The sequence below is a fragment of the Stegodyphus dumicola genome, chromosome 4 (genome assembly GCF_044657685.1).
Source record: "Stegodyphus dumicola isolate Sdum_Otavi_A_Nest chromosome 4, ASM4465768v1".
Lineage (NCBI taxonomy): Eukaryota > Metazoa > Arthropoda > Arachnida > Araneae > Eresidae > Stegodyphus > Stegodyphus dumicola.
In genome coordinates, this window is record NC_140771.1 from 78,059,945 (window position 1) to 78,075,296 (window position 15,352).

At 31.7% G+C, this 15,352-nt stretch overlaps 1 protein-coding gene across 6 annotated transcripts in view; it reads right to left on the minus strand.

Moving 5' to 3' along the window:
• LOC118194037 (rap guanine nucleotide exchange factor 2-like) overlaps positions 1–15,352 on the minus strand; it is a 648,324-nt gene that overhangs the window by 208,229 nt on the left and 424,743 nt on the right. The window contains exon 1 of one of the 6 annotated variants that reach the window (XM_085815117.1): positions 10,576–10,658. The exons of the other annotated variants lie outside the window; for them this stretch is intronic. Within the exon in view, the coding sequence (XP_085671243.1) occupies positions 10,576–10,601 (26 nt within the window). The 5' untranslated portion in view covers positions 10,602–10,658. Of the gene's footprint in view, positions 1–10,575; positions 10,659–15,352 lie in introns of those variants that run through there. 6 annotated transcript variants of the gene reach the window in all.

Sequence of the window (15,352 nt, forward strand, 5' to 3'; positions counted from 1 at the left end):
TTATAATATGTTTCGGAATAAAGAGTTCTTTACTTTGTCCATGCGCAAAGACGTCACGCAAAAAAATAGTCAAAATAAATTCGGGAACAGTCAAAACGGATACCTCCGTTGAAATCTGAATACCGGCATTTTTTGGTTTAGTTTAATAGTTTTAGTTTTAGTTAAACAATAGTTTCTTTTACAAGAGAGTAATAAAAAAGAGCCTTAATAAAATAAATTTTACACAGATATAGCTCCATATTCCTATTCATATGATTTCCATGATAATTTAGCCCAGCAGTAGAAGAGCTGCTAAAATCCCCGGAAAAATGAAATTTTGACCCGATTCGGATCCTAGAATGGATTGGCTGCATGCGTACAAAACACGAGCGTTTTCGTGGTTTTCACATGCATAAAATAAATATGAGAGGCTCGCCAGGGGCGTAAAAAATCGTTGCACATAACTATTGCGACTTTGGTTCAATTTCCAGTGATTTTCTCAATGCTTAACTTAACCTAAATACGAGCAAATTTCCCTTATAAATTTCTCCATGAAAGCATCGCTCTTTTAGGCAGATAGCCCTCGAATGCAATTGCTGTAACCTAAATAATGCAATCCAGTCCAATACTTTATATAGCCTTGGCAATCTTTGCCGTATTCAAATAAGTAACAATAATCTTAGACAAACTTTCGATATAAATAACCTTATGGTTATGAACATAAGTTCATTTTTAATAATTATGTTAATTTAGAAGCAGACTCAGAAGCATTATGTGAAGAAAAATATTAACGCCCGTAACTTCAATTAATGCATAATAATAATAATAAGAAAAAAATTTTCAATACGTACATTGTGCAGAAATATGTGATGTTTTTTATGAATCGAGTCGCTACAGCATAGTATTCACTTAAAATATTTTTGCAGCGTCTTGAAATATTATTATTTTTCCATTGCGCTAAAAAGACTGAAATTCTGTAGTAACATTTTAAACCCTACACATATATTTTTAATTACGGTAATATACGTACTTTTTAATATTTTGATAGTCTTAAAAAAAGAGACGTAAGATAACTAACGGAATTTTTTAATACGAGTACAAATTCAATTATTAGTTTTTAACTTTATTAGTAATAAAGATTTAGTTTTACGAATGGCCAATAGAAGACATTACTTAGAAGATACTATTTAATCTGACTTTTTTTTTTTTTTTTTTTTTTCAGTGGCTTTACTGGATATAGAATTCTAATTTTCGATATTATAACTATTGTTAATGGTTTTTTACTGCTGGACAAGAAAAAGTGTTGTCACCTTCAACAGTATATACTGGACTTGAATATTTTTACCGTATTAATTTGTAGAGTCATTAAGTTATATCGATGCAGGAACGTGAAAAATGTGCAATGCTGTCGCCGGAATTCGAAATTCGGACCTCCCGAAAACGAGTTGAGTGTGCTTCCAGTTACAGCATGAAGGCATCCAGAAGGGAGGGAGAAAATACCTTACATACTGCTCCTGTTAAACGGCGATTGGGAATTAGCGGACCCTGTTGGCGACGAATTATCGACCACCGCCTTTTAGTTCGGGCGCCATTTGTAGAATCTTTTAGAATTTTTTCGATGTCAGGAAACTGAAGAAATGTGCAATGCCCTTGCCGGGATTCGAACTCCGGATCTCCATAGCAAGCGTCGGGTGTGTTTCGCATTGCAAACGGATGCAGGAAGGAGGGAGAAATCTTTAAAAATTAAATAATACTTTCGACAGAATTATTCAAGGCTCATACAACTATTTTTGTTGTTAAATCCTTTCCAGAACACTAATTCTTTGAAAGGATTTCGATTTTTCCAGAAAACAATTCTTCATTGCTTCTTTTACTTTTCCAGAATACCATTCTTTATTTTATTCAATAACTTGATTTAAATTTCTGAATTTAAACACTGATTTTCTTTCCTGTGCCGAGCTATGTTGTGAAGGTTTCTGTATTTTCGAACAGCTACAGACCTGCATTGATAATCTGCATCTTTATGACAGGAGCACCGTAATGAATGTGCCACCACTTTCAACATGTTATTGCAGCAATTGCATTTTAAGCATCTTGTAACACAGTTTGTACTACAACGAGATATTGGAAGTACCATTGCAACAAAATATTTTAACAAATAATAACACATTTCTTTTATATATAGGAATTCTCGGATTCAATTTGAAACACTTACATTTTGCCAGTTGGCGACACATAACTTTTATATCGCTGAGTTTTTTATCAAAAGTTCCACAAATTATATTTATTTCGATCAAAATACTAAATAAATAAATAAAAAAAAATCAAAATTCCGCCTTCGAGACGTCCACGTTCGGGTGGAGGATTACACGCGTTCAAAATTAGTCGGCTATAAGCTGCCGCCTTTTTTTCTATACTCTAAGAAACATACATAATAGTACATACATTCAGATTCTTCATTTACTTAATGGTAGCGATAGGAATAATGAAGTAACTTTATAAAATATTAATAAAATAATTCAGTATTATCAAATAATGAAGAATATGTTTATATGCATGTATATTCTTCGCACTGCGGAAAAAAGATGGCAACTGCAGCTATGAAATTTTGAACACACATACATAGTCCTCTATCAAAATGGGCACTTCAGGAATACTGAATTTGACTTTGATTTAATTCCTATTTTGTGGGAATTCAAAGAATTCCTGATTATCAAACTCAGGTATTCAAAATCAACGCATTACCCCTCTGCAAAACTTAAGATATTTATGTTTCGAATTTAATCAGAAAACTCAGCGATGTAAGTGTGTGTTGCAACTCCGTAAAATATAAATTTAACCAACAAACTTGGAAAAATAAGAAAATGTGTTGCCACTGTCCGAAATAAAATATATTTTATTTCCCACTTACTAATGTGTTGTCGTTTAGCAAAGCGTAAGACATATTATACTAGTTGGACTCATAAATTTCATCATATATCTTGTCATTTTTATAACGCTATTGCTTTTTCTAAGCGGCTTGCCGCGTATATATGATCAGTTTAAAATGTTTTTTAAAAAAAAGGCAGTAAAAATTTATTAAACTTTTTAACAAGCATTAGTCATCTAAGCTTTTATTACGTAGCCCAGGAATTGAATTCTAAGCTATGAATATCGATTTTATCGATGATGCTGAGGAGAGAGACGCTGTATCTAGACTTGCTGCAGCCCAGCTTTATTAATGAATGTACTTTTAATCGATGCAGCAGTTGCTTAAATCGATAGATCTTCTGAGTGAATGCATACAGAAAGTGAACCAGTTATATACAGAGATTAAATGCGCCTTCATTTTTCAATTTTTATTTGAGTGAAAGTGAATTTTAAAACACTTTTTTAACAGAATAGTAGTAAGTAATTATTATGGAAGTAAATCTAGAGATACATGTTTTTTGAAACATCTGATTTCTTGCCTAGAAATTGCACCATTTTTGGAGAGAAGGAGAATAATTTGAAATCTGAATATCTCAAACTAAATTTAATACTTTATAAGGTATTTTCTCCCTCCTTTCTGCATACCTTCATGGTGTAACGGTATTCGAGAGGTCCAGATTCGAGTCCCGACGAGGGCATTGCACATTTCTTCAGTTTCCTGACATCGAAAATAATCTAATGTCTCTGCCGTGACACCCGAACTAAAAGGTGGTGGATGATGATTCTTCATCACCAGGATTTCGCGACTGGGTGCCCTAATCCCCAGTCATTCTTTAAAAGGCGGAGTATATAAGGTATTTACTCCCTCCTTTCTGCATACCTTCATGGCGTAACGGTAGCGTACTCGGCGTATATTCGAGGTCCCTGTTCGAAGTCCAGGTTCCAGTCCTGGCGAGGGCAATGCAGATTTCTCCAGTTTCCTGACATAGAAAATAACCTAATGTCTTTGCAAAGATTAACTTAAAAGATTTTCCGTTTAAAACTTATAAAAATATTTAAAATAAAACACGAATATTTTTTTTTAAGAAAATATATCTACTGTTGCTAGAGTTCAGCCACATTGAAATTCGACTAAAAAGAATTTTAATGTTAAAAATCTGCGATTTTTTCTGCACTTCCCTCCCAAGTGTAAAGAGCATAAACAGAAAAAGACCGAAATATGATAAAATTATATTTTGGTTTCACAAAAATTCTGTTATATAAATATAAAGAAACTTACATTCTATTAGATTGATCCAAAACTTGATAATAGGTATACAATTATGTGCACTCTAAAATTTAAATGACTATCGCAAACGATAAATGACGAGCCAGAAATAAAGGAAACAGAATTATGCTTTACTATAAAAATTGTACACCTTGCACAAAAAAAGGGGGGAAGGTTGTATATCTCCTATTCTAGGATTCTATTAATTTAGGTCGAACGCAATTTCACTAGAATTGGGAGAAAAACAAATCTTTTCAAGGTGTTTAAAAAGAACTTTTAATTTCAATTGAAATCTCCGTGTAAAGAAATAAAATAATAGAATAATTGATTGTCGAAATTTAACTTGCTTTTCCATCTATCGAAAGCACGACTTAAGATATGTATTAGATTTATATATAGCATTGTTCTAACATAGGTGTTTTGAAAAAAAGGGGGGACCTTTTTCTTATATAACATACCAATTTTTTTAGCATATTCTACGACTTAAATTACGCCTAGATATTAAATTTTGTAATTTTTAGTGAGAAATTTATTGAGTAAATTTTAAAAAAAATTTTGGCGCATTTTTTTTTTTTTTAGTTTGGAATAAGAATAATTCAGTTGACGAACTTTATTTATAGAAACCTATTTTCCTTTCCTTTTGTTTTTCATTGTACACGAGCGGGAAAAAAGTCATCGTTCATACTTTCAAATAATTTTTACAATAAGCGTAAACCCCTTTTGCGTTATTATCGCTTGTAACAAATAAGCCAAATTTAAGAAACGCCCCACTATGTAAATTTACATATATCTTATGAAATTTTGAATTAAAAAACTCTGATTTTTTTTCAGGTATGCTTAGAAATACATCTTCTTTAAGACGATGACAAAAATGTTATAGGTTATAATTCAAAATTTTCTTCGAAAAATTTATAACAATTATTTAAAAATACAAATTTTTAAAACAAATCATAAGAAATGGACGAATTTTATTTAGAATGAACCTAAATTTCGAAATATGAAAGGATGAATCAAATAAGTTCAATTTAAAAAAAAGAGAGAGATTATCAAATATATACCAAATACAATTAATATGGGATCTAAAATTTTGAGAGCTAATTTTTTAAAAAACTACTGGTGTTCTTTTTATAAAACTTGGCACTTTGGCATAATTTGAGTCGTAGAATCGAAATATGGAAAACTATTGGTATGTTATTTCATAAAATGTCCGATTTTTGTGTCAAAATACCTGTGTTAGAACAATGCCATATATAAATCTAATACATATCATAAGCCGCGCTTTCGAGACATGGAAAAGTTAAATTTCGACAATCGGTCCAGTAGAACGAGAGATACAGAACTGTCCCCTCCCCTTTTTTTATGCAAGGTGTAGCAGTTTTGTTTAAGATGGTGTAGTTCATCTTAAATTTGATTGGAGTGCACTTTCAAAAATCCAAATAAAATTTCTAATATTATTAAAAGATGATTTTTTAAGAATAACCTAGTTTTTACTTTATTTCAATAAAATGCAGGAAGATGAGTTTTAATTCGCTATGGATCGAAAAGAAACAAGAAAATTTAGGCATTAGTTTTCATTTTTGATGCAGACGCTAATGTACACACACACACAAAATGCAGATTTAGAAGTTTATTTATATGAATCTGTTTTGTTAATAACATTCATGATACAAAATAATAGTTGTTGTAAAACTCTTGTTAAGGGTCCTAAATAAAATAACTATTTAAATGATTTATTCAAAGCTTATGTTCAACAACGTAGCTATACAATATCGAAGATAAATAATAGATTTTGCTCATGCCAATACCAGCATCAGTGCGTGTTTAGGTCGAACGCAATTTCACTAGAATTGGGAGAAAAACAAATCTTTTCAAGGTGTTTAAAAAGAACTTTTAATTTCAATTGAAATCTCCGTGTAAAGAAATAAAATAATAGAATAATTCCATATGATAATGCAGTCGATGCCATTTAAAGATAAACAAAATTTTATTTAAATTGTTCTTTACAGTTCGAAAAGTCATGTATCTTAATTCAAGAAAATATTATTTTAATACATAGTATTGCATTGTTGCATTGCATAATATAATATTGCATATCGCACTTAAATAATATTGTTCACAATTGCACATCCTTGAAAGAGTTTCTTAAGTGCAAAAATTTTAATACGATTTTTAATGACGAAACTCACGATGTGGTAAGAAAAGACTTAATTCAAAATATCTTAGCAATAAAAAGTATTCAAATTTTCGTACTTTCAATAGAATTATCACTCTTCTTTTGATATTCTCAAAAGAATCAAATTTTCGCGTCTTTTTTGAAGATGAAAGAATCGTCGCACATAGAAACGTTTAAATGATAAACAACCAAACCAGATACTCTCATTATATGGAAGAAGTTTAGAACTGAAGTGAAGAGCAACATAAAACCTTACCAACTCTTTGCAGTGAATTTTGTACTTTAAAAGCAAATTCTTATCCATCACCGCGTACTAACCCACATCCTAATCGCGTGGGAAAACCACAACTGCGAAATCCCGGATATATGTATAAAAATAAATCTCGGTAGTCTTAAAGGTGAAGAACAGTTTTCTGATAAGAAAGCAAAATCCTTTTCACTCCAAAAGCAATATATTAATTCAGAGATAATACAGGAAGATACGATAACAAGGATGGTCTTGGTAGAATGACAATATTCGTCGTACTTTCCAAGAATGCTGAATTTTCTTATCTCTCTCATATTCTCTGCAATGAATATTTAAAATATTTCATTTAAAATTTTGATTAGGACTTGCCTTCCAAGAACGTTGCATTTTCTTATGTCTCTCAAATTTTTGTGAAAAATTCGGATTAGGTACTTGTTTCTTATAAAAATGTACATTGCCTTCCCTCCCCAAAAAGGGGGTACAGCTCCATATCTCCCATTCTTCTAGACGATTGACGAAATTCAAATTGCGTTTTTCATATCTCGAAAGTGCGACTTAGGCTATAAATTAGATTTATATACAGCACTGTTCTAATATAGGTATTTTCACTCAAAATTGGACTTTTTCTGAAATGACATGCCATTTTTTCCCCACATTTCTATTCTACGGCTCAAATTATGCCAAATTCCCAAGTTTTGTAAAAATCGCACGAGTAGTTTTTAAAAAATTAGCTCTCAAAATTTTAGCTTCTCCGTGTTAATTGAATTTGGTATATATTTACCAGTATCTCTTTTTTTTTTTATTAAACTTATTTGATTCTTCCTTTCCCATTTCGAAAATTAGGTTCATTCCAAATAAAATTCTCCAATTTTTATAATTTATTTTTAAAATTTGTAGTTTAAAATAATTTTTATAAGTTTTTCGAAAAATATTTCGAATTATAACTTTGTAAAGACATTAGGTTATTTCAAAGGAGAGATGAAAAATTAGCAATGCTTTCGCTGGGACTCGAACCACGGACCTCTGGAATACGCGTCGAGCGTGCTGACCACTACACCACGAAAGCATGTTAAGAAGACGGAAGAAATACCCTATCACCTATAAAACGTTTAGCCTCATCTTAAAGTAGATGTATTTCTAAGCACACCTGCAAAAATTTAGAGTTTTTTTATTTAAAATTTCCTAAGATATACGTAAATTTCCATATTAGCACGTTCTGAAATTTGGCATATTTTTTATAAGAGACAATAACGCCAAATATGGTTTACGACTTTGTTAAAATTATTTAAAAGTATAGATGATGACCTTTCCTCCGCTCGTGTATAATGAACAGAAGAAAAGGAAAATAGGTTTCTATAAATTAAGAAGTTCGCCAAGTTAATTATTCTTGTTGCAAACTGAAAAAAATGTGTCACGATAAATTTTTAAATTTCTCCATAAATTTCGCACCAGAAATTAGAAAATTTAATATCTAGGCATAACTTGAGTCGGAGAATTGAACTGGCATGTCATTTCAGAAAAGTCCGATTTTGTACCAAAATACCTATATTAGAACAATGCTATATTTATCCTAAGTCGGCCTTTCGAGACATGAAAAACGCAATTTGCATTTCGTCAATTTGCATTTCGTTCGAAGACAGGTACACGTCTTCAAAACACGGAACCGCATCAAGATGCTAACACTCTTATGCAGGTCGGCCGTTATTCGAAAACATATAAATCTTCATAGAGGCAGGCCCATGATTAAAGGTTACCCTTATGCAGGTCCACTATTGTAGATGCCCCATCATAAAGGTGAGCAGATCCTTAGGCAGGTCAGTCATTGTTAAAAAAAGAACAGTATCTGAATGAGAGTGTCCTGTCATAAAGATGCCAGAAACCTAACGCAGGTCAATTATTATTAAAAGGTTGCCTCATCCTAAAGGTGCCCACAACCCTTATGCAGTTAAGCCACTGTTAAAAAAACAAAATCCTATTGAGGGTGGCCCCCTTATGCAGATCCGTCATTGTTAAAAAACAAAATCTTAAAGAGGATGCCCCGTCATAAAGGTGCCCACAACCCTATGCAGGTCAGCCGTTATTAAAAAACAGAATCTTAAAGAGGATGTCCCATCATAAAGGTGCCCACAACTTTATGCAAGTCAGCCATTGTTAAAAAACAGAATCTTAAAGAGGATGCCCCATCATAAAGGTGTCCACAGCCTTATGCAGTTAAGCCATTTGTTATAAAACAGAATCTCAATGACGGTGCCTCATCATAAAGGTGTCCATACCCTTATGTAGGCCAGCTATTGTTAAAAAACAGAATCTTAATCAGGATGCCCCATTATAAAGGTGCCGGAACTCTTATTCAAATCATATATTGTTAAAAAGGAGAATTTTAGTGAGGGTACCTCATCTTAAAAGTCCCCTACCCTTATGCTAGTCAGTAACATCATATTAAGCTGGGCCAGAAAATGTAAGCAGGAGAAGAATACAAGAATCCACGCAAAAAACAAACAAACAAACAAACAAACAAAAACAAAAAAAACAAAAAAAAAAAAAAAAAAAAAACCTATAATTATTAAAAAGAAAAAAAATTATTAAAATTATAAATAGACGAATACTAGCAATATTTTACGAAGTCAGTTTTATAAATTAAAATCATATCTCGCTGGTCAAGAAAATGTAAACAAAGAAAAAAACAAACAAAAACTATACTAATGAAAAACAAAACAAAAGGATTAAAATCGTAAAAATTCGTAATATAAAAGAATAACAAAAGTCAGCTTCGTAAAGTAAAATTATCCGGCTGCTTTAAGAAAAAAATATATGAGGGAAACGAAACAAAAAATTACACTAAGAAGAAAAAAAAAAAAAAAAAAAAAAAAAATGTATGAAAGGATTCAGATTTCAACAGGCGCCCAAAAGGGCTGTTTTAAAGCTTAAATATAGATTTTAGCAGAGATTATCAGCAGAGATGATCCGGGTGGAATAGTGAAACATTTTATAGAATGCTAAATGAATATAAATAAAGACAGCATGAGAACATTCTATACCTTCCGTATATTTGAAAGGTGAAAAAATTTATAACAGTAATTCTATAAAAATATTGAATGTTTTTTATATCCATCTCATGAATGCTGTGCGCCAATGTGTTTTTATTTAAATCAATCAGATTCAAAAATAAAACAGTATATTCTTAGGAACTCTATCGACAGCTTTTAGCTTTGTTTGTTAATCGATAACGGACAGATTAAATTGGAGACATAAAATGCCAAATGGCAACAGACTCGAATTAAAAATGAAACAGTGCATTGACTGTGGACGACATTTAAAGCGAATGAACGCAAAACCGTGTTTGGAAATTAATAGCCCTTTGGGGCTAAAAAAACACAAGAATCCAAGTAAAGAAAAGAAACAAAAAGTATTAATTAAAAACATTAAAAAAATATTTACTAAAACCGTAAAAATTCTTAATATAAACGACTATGAAAGTCAGTTTTGTAAATGAAACCAGATAATGCTGGCGAAGGAAATGTAAACAAGAGAAGAACGATCAATAAAAGTCCTAGTAAAGAACAAACAAAAAATTAAAAGTCCAAGTAAAGAAAAGATAAAAACCGTATTAATTTAAACTAAAAAACAATATTAAAACCATAAAAATTCGTAATACAAACACGAATATGAAAGTCAGCTTCCTGAAGAATATATACACAAGGAAAAAAATTACATATCAAACTTGTCGAGAAAATGTAAACAGTAAAAGAACAAAAAAAAAAAAAAAAAAAAAAAAAAAAACTACAATAGTTTAAGTAAAGAATATAAAAAAAAAACCGTTTATAACCTATCAAAAAGATTGTGGGAAATAAAAAATAATTTTCAATGAATCCATTTACCATGAAAGCCTTAAAATTAAAAAAATAGATAATGCAATTAAAGAAGAAAAAAAATGTTCTCATTTAACAAAATTTCAGATTTTAATATGTCTAAAAAGAAATATGGCGCAAAATAAATTACCGAGAAACATATAACTGAGTCAACATTTTTCCGGATGCTCCTTTTGACTAAAACGCAATGGACCAGCAGCAGGCCAGAACAACAGCAAAAAGAACTGGTGCTTCGCAACACAAAGCGAAATGTTCGGAACTGATAAGGTTAATCAAGATATATTAATAATAAATTTAGTTCAGAAAAGAGATGATAAAAAAATGACGAAACACGCAAAATGGAAAAAATAAAAAATAAATAAATAAAGGTCATAGATAGGGGAATTAGAGGTACAGATGGCAAAAAGCGATCAGCGCCATTTTGGTATTCTAAGAATCGAATTGTTGCTTGTTCGAAGATCATGTAAAACAGGAGTGCTTTGTTCCTGTGTTCTCTGGCATAAAGAACATGTGTGGGAGTGTGTAGTTTTTTAGCGTATGTTCTCAGAATGTAATGTTTATGCCTTCGACAATAAGCTTCTGTGCCATCGCCAAGAAACACCATCTAAAAGCTGGGACGAGTTTGAAACCTGCGTACCATCTACATAATGCAGCAGTTGGAGCTGTTTACCGCAGATGGCCAATTTTCAGAAATAAATTAGTATGTAATTAAAAATGATGAAAAAAATTTGGAAACTAGAGATTTCGAACTGCAGTCTAAAGTCGCAAAGAATGTACCATTAAAAATTTCAATACGTAAAAAAAAAAAAAAAAAAAAAAAAAAAAAATTGTTTTTAAATTAACATTTTTAAAAGTAGTAAATATTAAAATATTTGCAATTATAGCTTCATATTCAGATACTAGTTTAACAACTGAAACAAACTTACCGCAGATGGCCAATTTTCAGAAATAAATTAGTATGTAATTAAAAATGATGAAAAAAATTTGGAAACTAGAGATTTCGAACTGCAGTCTAAAGTCGCAAAGAATGTACCATTAAAAATTTCAATACGTAAAAAAAAAAAAAAAAAAAAAAAAAAAAAAAAAATTGTTTTTAAATTAACATTTTTAAAAGTAGTAAATATTAAAATATTTGCAATTATAGCTTCATATTCAGATACTAGTTTAACAACTGAAACAAATTTAAATTGAACAAATATGGCAGTTAGTTAGCCCCCAGAAATTCAAGACACAGTACAAGAAATCATATGTTTTATTTCCTCATGTAACCCTCCCCCTAGCTTTTTAAAGTTAGGTTCTGAAAATTTTAATAATATTCGCCTAATTTCTCTCTTTCTCCGCTACACATAGTTTTCCCATCTTGAGGTCTAATTTATTGGTAAATCGTATTCCCTCGATTATTTATATTTTTATTCAGTGCACTGAATTTGTGTTTGCACTTTTGTATTAACATTTCCCCCACTTTATTCCCCTCGCATTTATTATTTGAAACACATTTTGTCCAGATTCTTAAGTTACCCAAGCAACTTTGCAAACACGTGATTTTATCTTACTTCTGTTGTTTACGTTCCAATGCACCGCAGCCTTAGCTCCTGATGATGTGCTCGATCTTTCGAAATCCGTGTCTTCTTTTCGCCCCTTTTCTCCTTCGTTCCTCCGATGTCTCTCTTCGAAACTGCTCTCGAGATTCATTCATGTCAGGTGGCCCTGCACTTCACAAGATAGCGCGACAAGTCCAGCTCAGTCACTGTCACAGCTCCGCGAGATATTATAATGGTACTATGATTATGTATTCATATTGGAATGTAGTTTTCCATTAAAGTTATTATATATAAAAGTTAAGGTTTAAATATATATATATATTATATTAAAATACTGTGATAGTTACCAATACTTTACCAAAGACTACTTTTCATTTGTTATGTTCTTGCTTTAAGCGCGGCCTTCGGAAATTAAACTACTCGCATAATTTCCGCCTTTCGATTTTCGAACGATTAAGTTAGCTAAAAAAATCTAATGTCGACACCACATAACTTCCTTGTACGGCCCAATAAATTCTAAATATTTTTTGCTCCACTTCATTTAAACTTATTGCTTCGAATTATTGTAACATAATTAATATTAATTGATCTCTCCAGGCAAATCGGAAATGACATCACAAACTGCAAATTTTGAAATTAAATATCTCGGTCCAGTTTTGTCGTACGAGAGCGAAACTTCTTCTATTTTTACTTTTTCATAAAGTGTATAAAGCATTCCCAAATATGAGTACAGCAAAAGGAAGACAGCATCAAAAGTTAGATTTCATTATTTTTCCTTTTTTTTTTTTTTTTTATTTGGGTATTGCGGAAAAACATGAATATTTTTGACATTTAAAAACACTTCTATAATTGGAAGTTTATGACTACGACCAACGATTGCAAAAGCAAACGCCATGTAAGGACTAAGGTGCGTAAGGGTACTGGGTCTGTGTGTGTGTTTCACTTTTGGTACTGCCCATTGCAATAAAAAGGGAGATGCACAACTAGATGTTATGGCAGTCCCATATACAAAATTTCAACGTTCTATAGCTAATCGTTTTTCAGTTATGCAACGTACACACGTTCGTACGTACAGACGTCACGAAAAAATACCTTTTGAATCCATTTTAGAAAAAAGTCCTTTGTACAGAAATCACGCAAAACAGAAGTCAAAATGGGTTCAGTAATGCTCAAAATGGGTATTTTCGTTAAAATCTGATAACCTGAATTTTTCGAGATTATAATACTTTCTTTACTTCGCACAAGGAAATAAAAAGAGAAAAAACACGCTATAAAATACAGTATTTAAAAACAGTCTATTCAAATAAGGAATGCCAAACAGTAGGAGGGGAAAGTTACGATACTATTCCATTATACTGGGTTGTTCGGAAAGTAATTTCGTTTTTTCCCCAGGGGAGGGCTTGATTGTATTTTTTCATAGCCAACATCCCACTTAAGCAGCATAATCATTATATGTTTTGACAGCTGATATAGCAAGGCGTTTTTGTGAAAAAGTTCGATTGATTCTAAGCAGTAGTTTTTGGCCGGTGCCCTTTCAAATATGGAAAGGGAAAAGCAGCATTTTCAGCATATTTTACCCTTTTTTAACTGTCGCAAAGGTAAAAATGCTATTCAAGAAAGAAAAGGAATTATGTATGGAGAAAAGTTACACATGGACAATTATGTCCGATGTGTATGGAGAAGATGTATTGACAGAACGCTAGTACCAAAACTGGTTTGCAAAATTTCGATCCGGCAATTTTGATCTTGAAGATGCGCCATGTTCTGGAAGTCCAGTTGAAGCTGATGAAGACGTAGTAAAGACATTGACGCGAAACGGCGAATAACAAGTCGCAAGATCGCCGAGAGAATAAATTTATCGAATTCGACCGTTCATGAACATTTAAAACGTCTAAGTTTCATTTCAAAGCTCCACATATGGGTTCCTCATGTTCTTAAGATCTCCATCAGCTTCAACTGACCTTCCAGAAGAACTTCGAGCATCTTCAAGATCAAAATTGCCAAATCGAAATTTTGCAAACCAGTTTAGACACTATAGCGTTCTGTCAGTCTACCTTCTCCATACACATCTTTTTTTTTTTTTTTTGCTTGAACAACATTTTTGCCCTTTCGATTCGATAGTAAAAAGTGAAATATGCCGAAAATGCTGCTTTTCAATTTTCATATTTGAAAGGGTATCAGTCAAAAACTACTGCGTAGAATCAATCGAACGTTTTGACACATATGTCTTGCTGTGTCAGCTATCAAAATATATAATGACTATGCGGCTTAAGTGTGAAGTTGGCTGTAAAGAAATGCAATATAATACAAAAATACAAGTCCTTTTCGGGGGGGGGGAATTCCTTTCCGAAAAACCCAAAATTAACGCTATGTTATTTATTTAACTCTATATTTATTTAGTTTTAGGCAAATATAATGACTTTTTGTTTAACACACTCGAAGATTTAAAAGCAATCTTTTACATTCGGCAAAGCGTAAGATTGCTTTCCGAATCAAATTTAATCAGAAAACAGAATGATATAAAAGAAGATCGTTGCCGCTCGGCTACACGCTATATATTTGTCTTTCGAATTTAATTAACAAACTCGGAGATTTAAAAGAAATGTGTTCCGACTTCCCGAATTAAAATATTTGTATCTTCCACGCGGTAGTGTGTTGTCGTTTGGCAAAGAGTTAAGACATTATTTTTTTTTCCAAATTTATTCTATTATTTATTAAAAAATATGCGATTTAAAAGCAATGAATGCAGATTCATTTCAATAATTACTAATTACAAGCTGGACCCCTGAAACTATATCAGCTGCATTCATCAAAATCATTACACATTTTTTTTTCTTTTTAATAATAACTGTTTAAACCTGCGGACCACACAAGCGGCTTCTTATTATTAAATAATACATCATTTTTCCATATCTCAATTATTAAAAGCAATGAATTTACTGCTGAAAAAAACTTAAAAATTGCAGAATTTCAAGAATATGTTTAGTTACTTCTTACACCTACTCTTTTATTCTTCAAGATGAATTCAAGGTCAAAATACCACCTAAAATGGTCGTCTGCGTGCAAGTAAGGTATTTCTATGTACCAACGAATAATCATTACATGAGACTATAAATGAAAATTAAGTGGGCAAAAGACGAGGTTTTAATTAACATTTTAATGACAAACCAGCAATTATCAAAAGAGGTTTCCGGAATTATTACGGCGGAGTTGGTTCAATAATTAAAAATGTTTCAACACAACAGAGTTGAGTTGAATGATTATCTTAAAGCAATATGTTACCACCATTCTAAGAAAGAGAGCTGCAAGCAAACCTCAAATATGCATGTAGGCTGAAAGATCAAGGAGCTGCAAAACCCTGGGAAA